The 16,859-nt window shown below is 56.2% G+C and overlaps 1 protein-coding gene across 6 annotated transcripts in view; it reads right to left on the bottom strand.

Annotated features, from left to right (window-relative positions):
• PHACTR3 (phosphatase and actin regulator 3) overlaps window positions 1–16,859 on the bottom strand; it is a 224,385-nt gene that overhangs the window by 68,729 nt on the left and 138,797 nt on the right. For 5 of the 6 annotated variants that reach the window (XM_057529290.1, XM_057529287.1, XM_007185230.3 and 2 more), the window contains 3 exons: window positions 12,373–12,555; window positions 2,937–3,149; window positions 258–432 (listed from right to left, as the gene is read on the bottom strand). In XM_057529290.1, coding sequence (XP_057385273.1) covers window positions 258–432; window positions 2,937–3,149; window positions 12,373–12,555 — 571 coding nt within the window. The remainder of the gene's footprint in view (window positions 1–257; window positions 433–2,936; window positions 3,150–12,372; window positions 12,556–16,859) is intronic. The other variant, XM_007185231.3, reaches the window with a different exon arrangement.

Raw genomic sequence — 16,859 nt, 5'->3', positions numbered from 1 at the left:
GTGGCTGGTCCCCACGGTGCACATCACCCACCTGACCCCTCCCGGAAAGTGCCAACTGAGACCAGCTACAGACCAGCTGCACAGCCCAGTGCAAAATGAAAACATGAGCTCCTTGCTCAAAAGCTAGGAATTCCAAGACGGTGACAGCAGAGCACTGAGTCCAACCCGGAGCCCGCCCCCCGTAACTGCCCCCCATAAGGCTGGCCGCAGATGGGGATGTGGGCACACAGGTCCCCCTGCCAGGCGAGGGGCCTCACCTATCCTGGCGGTGCTTGGTGGCCAGCGCCCTGTGCAGCTCCTCGATGACTCGGCTGGGGGGCAGCGGCCGGTGGACGGTGGTGAGATGTGGGGATCCCGTGGGCGTGGAAAGCTGGCCTCGGAGAGGAGGGTCAGTACTCTTCCCGCCAGAGCCTTGGAAGAGCGTGGTCTGGCCTGGGGCATGAGAAGAACCAAGAAGATGATAAGCCTTTGGGGTCAGGGAAGTGGGGCTTTGCTAAAACACAGGAGCCCGTGAGCAGAGAGGACGCAGGGCTCCCGGCCAGGTGAACCCACTCGTACCAGATGCTGCACCATGTCGCTTCGCCCCCAGAGCCGGAGACGAGGTTTGTCCCTGACCACTCCATCCTGCATCCCTGAGCTGAGCAGACAGCAGTGCCCACAGGCCCCCTGCGAGGTCTCAGGCACCGAAAGCCTCCTTCCCGTTTCTCTACTACAAACTCCTGAAGCCACACTTCCTTTTGCGGAACGTGGAAGAACTCCCCAAGCTCTACAGCCATCGCTCATCCTGGACCACCACCACGGTCCCCTCTGCTTCCTCATGTCATCCGTTCACGTCCGCCGCCAACCCTGCACCTCACCAGAGGGGACCTTCTAATCACAGCTCTCCCATTCTCCTGGGGACGAGACGTGGCCTGATGACGGCAAGTCCCAGGGCCCCGAAGGCTGCCCGTTAAACATATTTTATATATTTTTTCCTTTTTTTTCTTTTTTGGAATTGAAGTACAGTTGGTTTACAATGTTGTGTTAGTCTCAGCTGCACAGTAAAAGTGATTCAGATAGATATAGATATAGAATATGTTTAACACTTAAACATATTTTGATATGTTTAAAATGTTGGCAACACATTTTTAAAATATTAAACACCACGCAGACCCAGCAAACCAAGTCTGGGTGTGGGATTTGGGTGCAGTTGGCTCCCTGACACCTGGGGGAGGGTGGGCTGGGGGCCGCTGTGGCTATCTCAGCCCAGCGAGCACCCGGGGTGGGTGGGGAGCGCTCGGTGTGTAGCCTCGGCCCCCCTGTGCCCCAGTTAAGCCCAGGTGAAGGGCCTTTCTCCTCCTCTGCTGCCACCTAGTGGCCATGTGCTGAAGCAACTATTTCCCCCTAAAGGAAATTAAGACCAAGTCGCCAACATGCAGTCTCAGCTGTAAGAGATCCAGGCCACAGCTCGTAACCCTTCTGCCCCCTCCCGCTCCTAATCCAGTCCCCAGACTCCTCGGTGACTTGTCAGAAAAGGTCTCCGAAGTTCAGGAGCTCCTCGCCCCTGAGGGGCTGGGGGCAGTCAGAGGAGCTGACCCAGGACTTAGGACATGGGGAGAGAGGAGGGCTCACGGGGGATGAAACAGGCCGAGGTCTGATCCTGTCTAAGCACAATGGGGACAGAGAGTCCCTGAACTAATTATACAGGAGCCAGAAGAAAGCGGGGTGGATGGTACCTTATCCAGTGGATTTCCAACTGCCTCACGTTTCAATGGATGGAAAGGGGATTATCACACAGACTGTAACAACATGCACATTATTTGCCTCAAAACTTTAGTCTGTGTGGCCATGTCACCCAAGGACTGAACACTCTGACTGATTCCCAGAGATGAAGAAAGAGGCAGAAAGCAGACAAAGGGGTCAGATCGTCTGACTGTTCCTTCGATCACAGTTACCAACACTCGCTGAGCACCAGCTGTATGCAGGCGCTGGGATCTGGGGCAGAGTTCCCTCAACTGTAAAGTGGGGACACGTTCCCTCCTTGCAGTGCCTGGGGGTGGGCAGCTCCTGACAAGTGGTGAGTAGTCGTATTACAGGTGGTGGCCAAGGATTAGAGCCAAGCTGCTGAACTCTGCTCTCCACTCTCATCTTCATGATCCCGCCCTCAGAGGCAGCACGCAACGATTTACTCTTAGAAACAATCGCCTCTTTGTGAAAAGGCCTGCTTTCCCCCTGAGACCTGCAGCAGTGTCTCCTGTTTCCAGCAGGGATGGGACAAGAAATACCCAAATTTGAAAAGACAACGCCCCTACTTCCTGGAACCCTTCAGCCAGCGTGGCCAAAGCTACAGAAGGCGATGCCTTTGCGGGCCTCTGCTCAGCCGTGCCCCCCTCTCTGACCACCACCCTACAGTCCCGTGTGCATTCCTGGCTCTGCCTTGCTGGATGGAGCTCTCACGGAGATGAGCAGAGATCATGAGACAGACAGAGGAAGGGGAGATGGGGATCGGGAGGGAGGGAGGGAAAAGAGGGGATGAGAGGGAGGGAGAGGGGAGGTAAGGAGAAGGAGACAGACAGACAGACACTGACTTAGAAGCAGAAAGAGAAGGACAATCAGACACCTGAATATCCAGACAGAAAGACAAAGCCCCCATCCTGGGGGCTGTAGCTACGTCTCCTGCATTCACCTTCTGGTAGAAACCTTTGAACGCTGCCCCACACGTGTTTGAGGGAGCCCAAGCTGTCTTCTCCTGACAACCAGAGCTCCTCCCTGCTACGAACCACCCTCCTGTCTCCAGCTCTGCTCCCCTGGACCTGCCCAGAGCCCCAGAGCATCGCAGAAGCAAAGGGTGAGAACCAGCCCACAGTGGGAGCCCAATCAGGACGGGTCGGAGGCATGGATAGATGAACGGAAGGAAAAAGGAAGCAAGGTGGATGGGTGGATGCACGTAGGCCCACCTGTGACACTTCTCGTGGTTTTGGAGCCTGCCTTGGGCGGTGGGGTGGGCAGCAGCGGGGGGCTGGGGAGCTGGCCCATGGATCTCTCCAGGGGTCTGGGAGGACTGTCCAGGGAGTCGGACCCAGCTAAGGCTTGAGAGGGCTCGTCCGTGGTAGGTGGGAGGCTGCCAGCAGCACCTGCTTCTTCATCTCTGGATGCTGACGACATCTTGGCTGGTTCAAAAGCAAAACAGAGAATTCACAAACCACGGTTCCTCTGGCTGGGGTGGGTGTGAAGACAGCAAGGGAGCTTCGGCTGGGTGGGCTTGTTATCACGGAGCAGGGTACAGAGGGGTCACCTCTCATAGACGGTTGACTCCCTGTGAGTTCTACTATCAACAGAAACATCAGAAGCAGAGAGGAGGAGGAGGAGGGAGGGGGGAGGGAGGGAAGTAACTTCAAGAGCGTGGGTGATTCTGTCCCTTTTTCCACTCAATAGGTAGTACTAAAGCTCCCGCCTCACCTGGGGCTGCTGGCCACAAACACAGGCTTTGGAATCAGATGCCAGTTGGCCCCTGCACTTCCTCTGTGACCTTGGATGAGTTCCTCATCTCCTGTGTCTCCATTTACCCGTGGATGACACGGGACTAACAGCAAGAGTCCCTCACAGGATCGTGAGATTTAATCAAGACGCGACAATGAGACGTGTGCCTGGCACGCTGCAGACCCTCAGATTCCGCAGTGACAGATTTTACACGCCTGGTCAACAACAGTCCTGCCCCTGAGTGAGGGCTGCGAGCTGAGTGGCAGGGGAACAGCAGGGAGCTTCAGCTTTGAGGAAGGGTCGGCCCGTCCACGGCCCCCCTCCCCTCTCCTTCCAGCTGCTGGCTCAGGCCCCTCCCCCTCCTGAAGCACTGCTCCCCCCTCCCCTGGCCTGTCCACCCCTGGGCTTTCTCCCAACCCGTCAGCCTCTCCTTTCGCCCTTCTCTCTTTATCCAGCTCGAGTTCCACCATCCATCACTCAGGAACCATCTCACCAGCGCCCCCAAGCCCTCTGCCTCCCTTCCTTTGCATTCAGCTAACTGGGAGCACCCCACCTCTGGGTGACCCTCCATCTGCCGGCTCCCGTCCCTGTGGAGTGCTGTGGAAGACAGACAGCGACACAGAAGTCCCAGTCCTGGCCATCTCAGGACCACCACCCTCAGGGCCCTTGGCTCTGCCCCAGCAGGCGGTCACTCAGCTTCAGACCTTCTCTGTCTCTCTCCTACCTGCAGCTTCTCACTCCCTCCTCCTGTGCGGCCTCACCTCCAGCTTTACAGGGGAAAATGAGCCCATCAGACCAGGGGCTGGGGGGAGCGGGGGGAGCTCAAACCCAAACCTACCATCCCCGACACACCCTTCCTTCTTCCTTGACACAAGAAGAGAGGCGGCCTCCCATCCCCACCTCAGGACCCCAGCCCCCCTGCCCGCTCAGAGCACACACCCCAGGTGCCCCGCCCCACATCGTCTAATTTCATCTTTGCAGCCACCTAAGGGGGAAGATCCTAACACCCTCTGGGAACAGCCTGACAGAGCTGGCCCCAAAGTCACCGTGTGGGATTCATCCATCAGTCAGGGAACGCTTCTGGAGGTGGCACTGTCCGTGGTGCTGACCGAGGCAGGCTTGATCACTGCCCTCACAAAGCTTCAGTGAAACTCTAGAAAGGACCACTGCATGTCTCAGGCATCCCACTGGCTATCACCATTTCTGTCCTTTTGGCGTCCCTGTTGGAAGTTGAAGACCTCTCAGGCCAGGCCTTTTCCCTGTGAAGCTCATGGAAATGCAGTCTTTGCCTTAGAAGGGCTGGCCCTCCCAAATCCTGGTAAGCAAGATCTGAGAAAAGAAACGTCCCCTTCCCACCCACTGCAGAAGACAGAGTCAGGTTTGTATCATGAGGTTAGTCTGAGCTGAGAAGAGCCACTACAGAATGCTCCTTACCTTATGCCCTGCACAGATACCCATGTGAAAACACTATGGTTTTTATTATTATTATTGACAATAATAACAAAACTGTCCTCAAAAGTATTATTTTTTCATAGGCGTTTTTTTTAAAGACTCCTAGACTTCAAGGCTATTGTTATGTCCCATGACCTGTGACCTGCAACTTCTAACAGTCTACAATTCTGATTTTTTAGTTAATAAGTTTTGCAAAAATAACATTAAAATAAACATTTTGTGCTTCTAGGTAAAAACAGTTGTGCGCTTTCCTCGGTAAGCCATAGGTGAGTGTGGAAAGGTCCCTTTTCTCCATGTGGGCACTGGTCCTGTGACTTTGCTGGGCCTCCTGGCTTGTGTGAATCAGAGCAGGGCAGTGGACCCTGATCCTGGGGAGGCCATGCTCCCGGGCCCTCAGTGGCCAAGCTTGCAGCCGGAAGCACCGGCTGAGGGGCCGGAGTGAGCTTGAGTAGCCACTCGGTCCAGGCTTGGGTTCTATCCTCTAGGCGTCCAGCATGTTCCCAATGTCATGGTTTCGGGGGAGACAGGTGGCACAGGAATGGCTCACCTGACCTCAAGCTCACCACACCAGTCTCCCACATCCATCCTTTGCCTCTGTTGTGACTGACTCATTTCCAGAGGAGTGACCTTGGTCTCCACCTCTCTGAGCCTCAGTTTCCTCATCTGTACAAACATCTGTATAAAACACCCTCTCCTGCCCACTGCAAGGGAGGGAGACTTCCATGAGGTCACAGAGGGGACGTCTGAAGCTATTCAGCACTTGGGACAGTCACGGGCCACAATGCCAGGGATCAAAGCATTATTTTGGAACATGGATGAGTTTCCCTCTCATTCTAGGTCAGGGGTTCTCAACTTTGGCAGTATTGACATTTGGGGCCAGATAATTCTTTGCCTGTAAAATGTCTAGCAGCAGCCCTGGGCTCTATCTGCCAGATGCCAGAGTGACAACCAAAACTATCTTCAGACACTGCCCAACGTCCCCTGGAGGGTGGGATGCCCATGGTTGAGAGCCCCTGCTGGAGGCAGACACTACTTAGATCTCTAAGGAGATACTCTGGTGGTGTCTCTTGGCGAGGGAGGCCTGTGGCGAGACCCACAGCTGTGACGTGCTCTCCTGGGTCCTGCCATCACGGAAACCCCGACCGGCCAGTTGTTCCCTCTGGGCCTTGGTCTCCCCGCACGGACCTGGGAGTCTGGACAAGGTGGGCGTGTTTGAACTGGGCTCCATGCGTCCCCTTGGGAGGGCTGCCAGGAGAAGGGTTAACAAGGAGACGGCCCTGGGTCAGGGTCCCCACACCCGCGTTGGCCAGAGCAGGTCCCCGCGGCTCTGTCTCAGCACAGTCCTCCCACGTCTACCCCTGCACCTCCTCTGCAGCTTCTGGACACCTCGCCCCCTGGTTCCCTCCTGCCGCTCTGGCTGCACCTGCTCAGCCCCTCTCAGTCTCCCCCTGGGCTGCCCCAGGACCCAGCCCTTGGTCCTCTTCCCCATTAACCCACTCTCTCATCTAATTCTCTCCTCTGGCTTCAAATCCATCTCATCTCTGTCAACCCCCTTGACCCTTTCTCGGAGCTCCAGACTCATCCATTATCAGCCACGTTGACACCTCCATCTGGAGGTCAAATAGTCAAAATGAATCATACACTAACCCATCTCTTGATTTCCCAGGAGAAACCCCTCCCCAGTGCCTCTTCTCTCTCACTCATCCATCCATCCATCCATCCATCCCACAAGTGTCCTTGAACAGTTATGGGGCCCAGGTACCCTCCTGGGAGCTGTGGACAGGGCACTGACCAAGACAGAGCCCCACCTTCACCAGACTTGGTACACGCTGCCCCCACCCCCCGAGCTGTCCAGCCAGACTGGACACAATGCTCAATCCCTCTCCTGTCCTCTCCACCTCATACCCACCCCTCGTATCTAATTCATGAATACATCCTGGGCACTCTACTTCCAAAATATTTCTCGGAAATATTGTCCTCCCAGTGTCAGCTGCCACAGCCTCTGCCTGGACCTCAGCAATGACTTTCAAGCTCCTTCCCTTCCACGCATGGCGTCCCAAACCCATTCTCTAAATGAGGGTCAGCAAACTTCTTCTGTAAAGGGCTTTGGCTTTGCAGGTTACAAGGTCTCTGTTGGTGCAGAAAACTCTGGAAGGGCTGGGCGACCCAAACAGCAAACTCCCCTGGCTGTGCACCCATGTGGACGTGTGGTCGCCCCTCACCCTCAGTGCCACCCGACAGACCTTTCTCAGATGACAGAAATGCCTCCTCCTTGTCTGCTACAGTGAGCAGCTGACAAGCGGCCGATGCAACGGGGTAGATGGATTTTTAAAATTTTCTTTCGTTTTAATTCATTTAAATAGCCATGCAGCTAGTGGACAGGGCAGCTCTGGATTTCTGGGAGCGAGTCAGTGGTCACAGCCCTTCAACCAGAGAGGTCGCAGGGTAAGATTCTAACAGCCCCAGGGAGGTCCCCCTCCCCGCACTAGCCCAAGATGCAGTGGGTCCCCCACCCTCCGCTCTGAGGGCCCCGGGACCCGGCACACCAGGAACTCACCCCAAACACCCTCCTCCGATGTCTCTCCGCAAAACTCATCACACACTGACCCCCTCACACCCTGCCTGTCTGAGGGATCCTTGGTCTGGGAAACCGGTGTCTCAGCATCTCCTCTGCCAAGCTACATCTTCCTGCGCATCTCACGCGAGTGTGCAGCTACCATTGTATTTCGGAATCTTGTCAAAACTGAAACGTTAACATCTGTTAAAGTCTCAAGTGTTATATCAAAAAAAATTTTTTTTTTAATGTAGAAGCCGACATCAGCTTTGCATGTTCCCCGCATTTGGAATCTCTCCCTCGGGGTTGTCCTTGTCCGGCCCTGACCAGCAGAGGTCGCTTCTCACCAGCTGAGCTCCCAGCCAAGGCCCTTCTGCCTGGGGCGTGCTGCGGGGTGGTGGGCTTGCTTTATACCCAGTTTTCACCCACTGGAGATATTCTGAGACCGAGAGAGACCAGCCTGAGAGGAGGGACCTAGAGGGCTGGGGGAACAGCCGCCGTGGTCAGTTTCACGGAACCCCAGTGACACCCGGCATGTTCTCCGTCACGGCTCGGACAGCTGACCCTGGGCAAAGAGACTGGCCAACTCCTGGAAAGAGGTTCCACAGCTCAGGGCCCAGCAGCTGCCAAAAGTTGAGTCCCAGGTGTCAGTGGGACCAGCCCAGGCCCTGGACATCGATGAAGTGCGGCCACCAGCTGGGAGGCAGGTGCAGGGAGGGGGCCATCTCTGTCTGGTACCCGGGCTCACAGTGCCAGCACACGAGCTGGTCGTATAGACAAAGACAGGCTGAGTCTGACCTGTAGCCTGCAATTTGCCAACCCTCTTCTAGACTGCAGAAACAACCCACATTTCAGAAGCAGAGCAAAGCTTGGCCCTAGTTTGGGCTGTAGAGTGTTATAGTTAACAGCATGTTTGCAGATCAACCCCCAGCTTTACCACTTATGTGCTCTGTGGCCTCGGGCAAGTGACTTAACCTCTCTGGGCCACTGCTTTCTAATCTAAAAGCAAAAACAAAAAGTGGGGCTAAGATAATATAGCACACACAGAACATGCTGAGTGCCACTTTTCCTTTTAATTAGTGCACTCTTGGGCATGCCAGAGCACAGCCCCCGCACGACAGAAACACTGAATGGGATCCTGTCCCACTTAACACTGAAACAAGGGGTTCTCCTGGGCTATTTTTAGGGGCTGCTCTGTGGCTGACACAGCATGATCCAAACAAAACCAGGAATCACCCCAAACACAAAAATCCAAAGTCAACCCAAATCACTAAACACAAACTGAGGATCAAAGAAAACCACGGTCAGAATCTCTGACAGTGTTTCCTTCCTGAGATATCTGCGATCATTGGATATAACCCCCATGCCCCCAGCCCTACCCCACGGTTTGGGGCACATAGAAGCAGCAGCCCCAATCCAGGTGTCACCACCTGGCCAAGGAGAGGGAGAACCCCCAGTGCAGCACAGGGATTGATTCCCAAGACCAGGCTCTTCACCTCCATGGAAGGGATCACAAACTCATACACCCGAGGGGCCAAGCAGGAGCTGAGAGGTGAGCACGCCCCGCAAAGGAGATGACCTCTTCTCAGCTCCCAGAGACCGCAGCTGCGTGGGAACACGGGCCCAGCGGGCGCGGACTTCGATTGTTGAAAAGCAGCTAGCTGCACATGTGGATTTTTCATGAATGCTCCTGATTTTTAAGCCTAGGCAATGTTTGAAGAAATGAGTTTAAGGTGTCTGAGTTAGATTACAATCCACTCCCTCACTCAAGGCCAGTCCTCTCAGTAGAGACCAGGAGCCGCCGCCCTGGTCAGAGTTCTTGGTGGAGGATTCCAGGCCTGCAGGGCTGCAAGAGATGCCGGCGAGGGGGAATGGGGGTGGGGGGGTCCCCCGCTCAATAGCAAAGTGGAGGTGCACCGACATCCCCACCTACACATGCTTTTAGAGGCAGGGCCTCTGTGGGGCGTTTGCAGGCAACCCGATACCAGGCTTTAATGCATCACCCTTCCTCCAAGGGCTGCTTTTCCATAATGACAATGACAAAAGTGATGATGATGATAAAGACGACGAGGACAGTCCCTGGGAGCAGCAGCAAACACCTTCTGAGCGCTCAGTGTGAGTGACGACTGAGCTAAGTGGCTTAATTTTAGCAACCCTGAGAAGTGCAACATTATCCCCATTTATAGTTGATGACACAGGTTCAGAGAGGTTGAGTGACTTGTCCATGGTCACACAGCTTGGTGAGGCGTTCGGTCACATCTCAAACCCAGGTCAACCTGATGTCAAAGACGTTGCTCTCAATTCCCTAATTCTATACCCTTGGATGAGTTACTTATCCTGGGTACCTCCTTTTCATCACGAGTAAAAGGAGGCAACCGCAACAATCACCTGGGGGTGTTTCCAGGTGGCTCATGTAAACCTCATCAATCACCTGGGGCTTACATGAGCCAATATACGTGACAGCACTTAGAACAGCGTCCTGCACACAAGCGGCCGAGCGTGTTGGCCCTTGTTGTCATCAGCATTATGATAAAGGTCAGCAGCTGCTAATACACTAACCACACCCCAAAGGAATGAATCGGCCCTGCTTTGGAGATTGGACATGGCCCTGTACTTTTCTATATTTTTGTCTGCTATATTTTACTTTAAGTGAAGCCATGCTTTTAATTTCAATTTATTTATTAAGAAACTATCACTACCCTGAATAAGAAACCCATACCACTTGCTCTAATTAATGAAAATGAACATTACTACTAAAATGTTTTCAAGTTGTTTACATGTGCCGCCCAGATAACATCATCTCTCCCACCCCAGGGGCTCAGGGCCTCTCTGGGGCCAGAGCGAAGGAAGAGCCCCGGTGAGGGATGGAGCTGCATTCCATCACCACAGACCACACACTGACCAGAGGCCCAGGGCTTCTCCTACAGTGCAAACCCCACTGTGTCTCCAACCAACCGCCTTTGGGGAAGGGCCGCCCTCGGGGAAGGGCCGTCCGGCCCAGCCCTCTCTGTCTCCATCCTATCCCAGCTCTGACCACATCTACCTACAGCTCTGCCAAAGTCCCATGGTCTTTCCTACTCCCAGGCCAGCCACAGCCAACCAAAATCCAGCCCATGGGTTGTTTGCAAATAAAGCTTGCTGGCACCCAGCCATTGCTTTTCCTTTGCACATCTTCACCTGGCAGGGGTAAAATCTTCCTAGCCACAAAGCCAATGAGATTGACAGCCGGCCCTTTACAGAGAAAGCAGCTGACCCTGTTCTCAGTCCTTGCAAGGGTCCCTCTTCCTGCCAGGACGCTCTCTCCCTCACTCTCGGCCCGGACAACTCCTACTCATCCCTCTACCCCAGCTGGGCTGCCCCAGTCTCCAGAGCACCCACTGCGGGGACTCAGCGCCAGGGGTCACCAGGTTTGCTCACCTGCTCCCATCCACCTGGGAGGAGAGACCCAGACACATTATCATCACAACCCCAGACCTAACAGCACGTCTCACCAGGAGAAAGTCCTTAATACAAATTTGTGATCTCAACAAACCAACTCTGGTCTCAAGAATCCATCCCCAAATCAAGAGCATGGACAGAGAGCCCCTGAGGTTAGAGGGGGCGCTGACGGGAGCAGGAAGTCCACCAGGGAGGGGTGCCAGGGGGAGGCGGGGTGCACGGCCCACAGAAGGGAGGCTCCGCGCTCAAGGGCAGTGCTGGGCTGCTAGGACTCCGGGCGGAAGGCAACGCTTCAGCTGGCCGTCAGAATCCCACCAGCCACTGGCCCGACTGAAGTCAGATGGTGGGGGACACGGGGACACAGCAGTGACAAAAGGGTCTATGCAGGAGAGGCCAGGACTGTCCCAAGGGCCACAGCCCTGCAGACCCCAAACTCCTGTCGTGTCTCTAAGCTGGGGTGAAACTGGAGAGGGACAGCCATCCCCAGGGAGAGTAGGGCACGCCTCTCGGCAGGTGCCCGCGAAGGCCAGAGCGATGCCGTGGACGGGGCAGCAGGGGAAAGCGCAGGTGTGAGTGTCGTCTGGGGAAGCAGCAGCGGAGCACAGGTGCCCCCCTCAACCCCCGGCTCTGAAGCCAAACAGCCAGCCAGAGAGGCCCCGGCCAAAGAGGCCCGTGCACACGCCCGAATTTCTCAGCCCAACACCGTGGGGACCCAGGACACGTCCCAGCCGCCACGCCGGGCCTGGCATGTTTACAGCTACAGTTCTACTAGGGAGCAGGCCTCCTGCTTGATGGCCAGGTTGCCTGGAAGGTTTCTATGAAAACACTGCTAACAGGTCAGAGCGAGCAGGGGGTAGAGACGTCACAGCACGCAGTTTCTGCAGTGGATTCGTGCTTTTCTTCCTCTCCATCCCTCCCTCACTCCCTCTCTCCTCCCCTTCCCCATACCTGACAACTGCCCTGGTCTATTCAATTTAAATCACAAGAACCACCACCACGGCTCCCATCAAGAATCACTCAACGTGGCAGACGCTGCCCTGAGCTCCTGCCACCCTCCAAATAACCCGATACAGGCCATTCTTTTCTCCATCCTGCCCTATTGCCTTGGGGTAGCTAAGATGCTCCCAGACATTGGCTTCTTTGGAGAGAATTTTCCCGCTCAGAAGTTCGGAGGGAACAAGCAAAGACACCCCGGGAGGAAGGTGGATGGTAAGGTACCTGGGACCATCTGGAAGCACCTTCATCCACTGCTCAGCCAGACTTAGGCAGATGCTGGAGAAACAGGCTCCAGCAGACATTTAAACTCAACCGCGTGGTGGGGCGTGGCAGGGCTCAGAGCCCGGGGCACGGCTGCGCCTCTGAGGACGGTCTTCTACCATGGTTGCTGCCCAGCTCGGGCTGGGGACCTCAGTCGCCACCCAGGCGGATGGCCTCCTGGGAGCAGCTCAACCCCGGTGTCCAATCAATACCTGCATCGTCTGAAGGGGTGTCCGAGGACAGCGTCTCATCCAGGGAAGCCTGGTCCGTCCCAGTGGCCAAAGGGCTCCCCAGCTGGGCTTCCTCCAAGGTCAGCGGCTCCTGCTTGGGCGTGGAAGGTTCACTCTGTGCAACTCGGGGATCTCCGTCGGGGCTGCACGCTTTGCTCTCAGCGTCTGCAAGGAAATTCAGCTGTCAGCTGACCCTGAATCCCTTCCTACCTGCTTTCATTCACGCGCGAAGTAACTTCCTGGGAAGTACGCTATCCCAGGCCTGGTGTGGTACCCTGCACGCTCCCACACACCCCGGGAATCCCTTTCCAGAGCCTTCCTAAGGCAGCACTGAGCGTCACAACACCCGCTGGCCTCTGGCCGCACCACTTCCAGCCTGTGCGCTCTTACTTCGACACCCGTGGGAGACTGGACGATGCCCCCCACCCATGTCCTCGCATTTGTGGTGCCCCCGACCCTTGGCCTCTGCCTTGTGGCTTGCTTTGGCCAATGGGAAGTGAGCAGGTTTGATGCAGCAGCGGCTTTAAAAGTACCTGCACATTCCTGCTCATCCCTCCTGTACCTGGACCTAACCCTGAGGACAGGCCCAGCCAGCCTGCTGGGGATGAGAGATGGCGGGGGGAGGAGCAGAGCCAAGGCGCCCCCATCCTGCCAGCCAAGGCCACCCAGACAGGTGATGACAAGCCCTAACTGCTGTCCATCCCAGAGGTGCTGGGTTGTTACTATCGAGGCTACAAATTACCTTTCACCTCAGCACCCACCTTCCTACCATTAGTCCCCCATCACACAAATGCTTCTCGTTTGTTGGGTCCAGCATTGAGCCAACGCTGGAAAGGCGGAGATTAACGAGACAATCCTTACCCCCCAGGTGGCTCAAACTGTGGGCGGCCACACAGCTGGCCACACGTGGCATTGCCAGCCCAACAGAGGCACAGCCAAGGGCTGAGGCGGGAATCAGGGAGTCCTTGGTCTAGGCAGGTGGCCATCCCAGAACGGAGGACACCAGGCTCCTAGTAGGGCTGAAAGGAGGACCTGGCACTCCCCTTTCTGGGGCTCAGTGGCTGGAGCCTTTGAGGGTCTGGCCTTTGACTGGTTGATCACCTTGGGTCATATCTTAGTGCTGAGGGGCTGGGCACTCAGGAGCATAACCAGTCCAGATCATATAACCACAGAGTGGCGGGTCCAGGCAGGGAGGCTCGGCCAGCCGATCATATTCAGCCTTCTGAGACACAGCTCACAGCCCAGGGCATGCAGCACCCACAAAGCCCCCGGCTCAACCCTAGGCCCCATGGCCAGTTCATCCAGGCCACCGCGGTGCAGCGTGTCAGCGTCAGCTGCACACGTCCGCACGGCCGGGAGGCAGCAGTGTGGGAGCACCAGCCTTGCTTGGAGGCAGCGGGGAGAGGAGGAGGAGGAGGAGAGATTTATTTCAGAGCCGGGGGTCCATTGCTTAAGTCAGTCCTGGTTCCTCCCTGCTGTCAGGTGGCAGTGTCCCTTCCGCTCCCCGAAGTGCCCAGGTGGGACAAAAGGTATAAGGTCACCCTCTCTACCCATCCCACCCCATGGCATGTGGGGTTTCTTGTGCCCAGGCAGCAAATGTCTCCAGGCCTCAATTTCCTCTTCTATAAAATGGGGCTAATACTCCTGGCTTCGCAGAGTCAGAGTGAGAATTCAGGGAGTGAACGCCCATAACGCATCTGGCATGAAGCAAACACCATGCGTGTGCTTGTAATTACCCTCACTGCTGCTCACAAAGGGGAGGAGGAGGAGGAGGACACGGGTGATGGTCTGGCCACTCGGCCTGGGCCCCTCGGCCCACGTGGTATCAACAGGGCCCTCCCTGCACCCAGGACTCGGGCCAGGCCTGTGACGTGACCCTGCGGGGGGCGTGCACTCGTAATCACTGTTCATCATCTTCCGGCTGCTGCACCTCCCCTCGCGGGGAGGGCAGAACGGCCAGAAGTCTGGAGACTTGGGTCTCGGAAGATGCCGTCTACGCAGCCGTGTCACCTGGCCTGGGGGGTGAGGTCTAGACCAGGGACCGGCTACCCTTCCCTAGAAAGAAGTAGATGGCCAGTACTTGTATTTTAGACTTTCTGGGCCACATGCCACAATATCCATGCTCCATATTCATCTTTGTTGTTTATTTTTTTTACAAAAGTCCTTTAAGTTTAAAACCATTCTTAGCTCAAGGGGCTTTACGAAAACAGACCTTGGGCCAGATCTGACCAGCAGCCAACCAACCTCCACCCAGGAAAAGACCAAGACACAAGCCAAGAGAAGTCACCCAGTGGACACAATTAGATGTCACCAAGCTCAAAACTACAGCTTCTTGGACCCTCTCTCATGACTGGTTTACTCATACTTGAAACACAGCTGTGACAGTCTCTGCTACCAGCTTCCTTGGCCGTTGGTGACAGAGGTGACAGCCAGCACTGACTGAGGCTGTGCACAGCTAGAGACACAGCACGGCACGCTGCTGGCAGCAACTCACCTGAATGTCACAGCTCCCCGCCCCGTTAGGTGGGGCTACCACCCACCCTGTACAGATGGTGACACCGAACCTTAGAAGGGGCGGGTCATTTGCTGCTGGTGACATAATAACGGCATCTCCATCATCATCATCATCATCATCATCAATGAAATGGTCAGAACACTGAAGCTGCAAGGTCCAAAGGTCCCCACCCTCCACCCGGGCTCAGCAAAGGCTGCACCCCGACGCACAGTCCCGGGATTCCTGCACCTACTTTTACGGCTTAGCGGACTTGCAGGACTTCTCTGGGCTGTGCTCAGAGCTCCGGCTCATAATCATGTTCAGTGAAAAGTCACAGTTCTCAAAATAGCCTGGGCGGCAGGGTCGTTGCTAAGCAATGCTGGCAGGGCGGGGGAGCTGTGGGCAGCTGGTCCCCTGCTCCTCTCACTATACCGTGGGCGCTCCCTCCTGGCCAGGCCCTTCCGAGCGCGGCAGAGGGGACCAGGAGCCGGAGGCTGGGTTATGCACAGAGCAGCCACGGTGAGAGGGGACATGCCACGAACAGGCAAACACGCACCCTGCACACACACGCCTGCCTGCAGACAGACACACGCACGCACACACACACACACTGCCCCTGGCGTTCCTGCCACACAGAAGCCAGACAGACTAGACGCGTCACTGCCAACTGCCCAGAGGAGAGGGACCTCGTGTCTTTCAGGTCACGGAACACAGCACCGGGGTAACAAGCACCTCCTTCTTATATCCAGTGATAGAGAATGAAAGTCCTTAAATTATTAAGACAGAGCCAAGCAGACACATTCAGGAGGATGGAGTAAAGTCACTCGGGGCCCACACGGCGTCTGGACAGAGAAACGGGCCAGCTCCTGTCCTCACTCATCGTATGTGGGCCAGGGACCCGGTGCCTGACCTCGCCTGTCACAGATGTGTCACTGGTCAAAGCTGTGAAGACGGAGTGAGAGGAAAAGGTCAGCTCCCGGTCCCTCGTGCAGACCTGGTCGCATCTCATACAACTCCTAACAACACTAGTAGGGTCCTTCCTCGATCCGGCAGATTCCCAGACCTTCAGGAACCAAGGAAAGGTCAGAGGGGTTCATAAAACGCATGTGTTCACAGTGTCACAAAATAACACGCCCCCCGGAGAGCGGGGAGGGCAAACCCGTGCCCTGGACGCAGGCTCGTCTCCGGGACGTGCAGGCTCTCCCCTGCAGGCCCGTCCACAGCCAGCTCACGCGGCTACGCTCCTGACCGCTCTGTGGGCGGACTCCAGGGGACTGACCCAGGGGCGTGTCCATGTGCACGCGTGTGCACACCTGTGCAGGGCAGAGGACCTTCCTGGCTTTGGCCTGGCCAAGGAAGTTCAAGTGTGAGTTCCTGAGGCTGCTAAGGACTGCAGGCAGCTCTGGGAGGGTCTGTGGCCCCAGCCTGTGGGGGCCTCTCTGGGCCCCTCGGTCATTGGTGGAGGCTCGCTCATCCCCCAGGTGCCCCCTGGGTGTGAAGTCCAGGCTCAGTGCAGGGAAGGGGGCAGCCAACCACAGGGGGGCGCTCCTGGCTACAAAGCCGGCCAGCCCAGCTGGGCGCAGGTGGTGGCAATGAGGATGATTCCTGAATCCAAGCCGGGGGCCATCTCTGAACTGGGAGGGGGCGGTTCAACTCCCGGGACCACCGACCAACCCAGCAGGAACCCTGCTGTCCCACCTCCAGGACAAATTCGGGACTGACAGAGGCTGACCTAGAGCTCGACTTCACCCCAGTGAGAAAAGGCATTTTCTGAGCAAGTGCGGGACGGAAACAATAGTTCCAAGAGGTATGTACCCCAGGAGCCTGCTGGCAAACACTCTCGCACCTCCCCTTACCCCTGTGCGTCCATTAGAGGTAATACAGTTAAGAGTTTAAGCGAGATGAGTGGGTGGTGAGCCCACACCCCTGCCCCCTCCCCCCGACCCAGGTCCCTTCCCAGGGGCAACGCCTGCTT

The sequence above is a fragment of the Balaenoptera acutorostrata genome, chromosome 15 (genome assembly GCF_949987535.1).
Source record: "Balaenoptera acutorostrata chromosome 15, mBalAcu1.1, whole genome shotgun sequence".
Lineage (NCBI taxonomy): Eukaryota > Metazoa > Chordata > Mammalia > Artiodactyla > Balaenopteridae > Balaenoptera > Balaenoptera acutorostrata.
The sequence above is the reverse complement of the archived record's forward strand: the minus strand, read 5'-3'. Positions and strand labels throughout refer to the sequence as shown.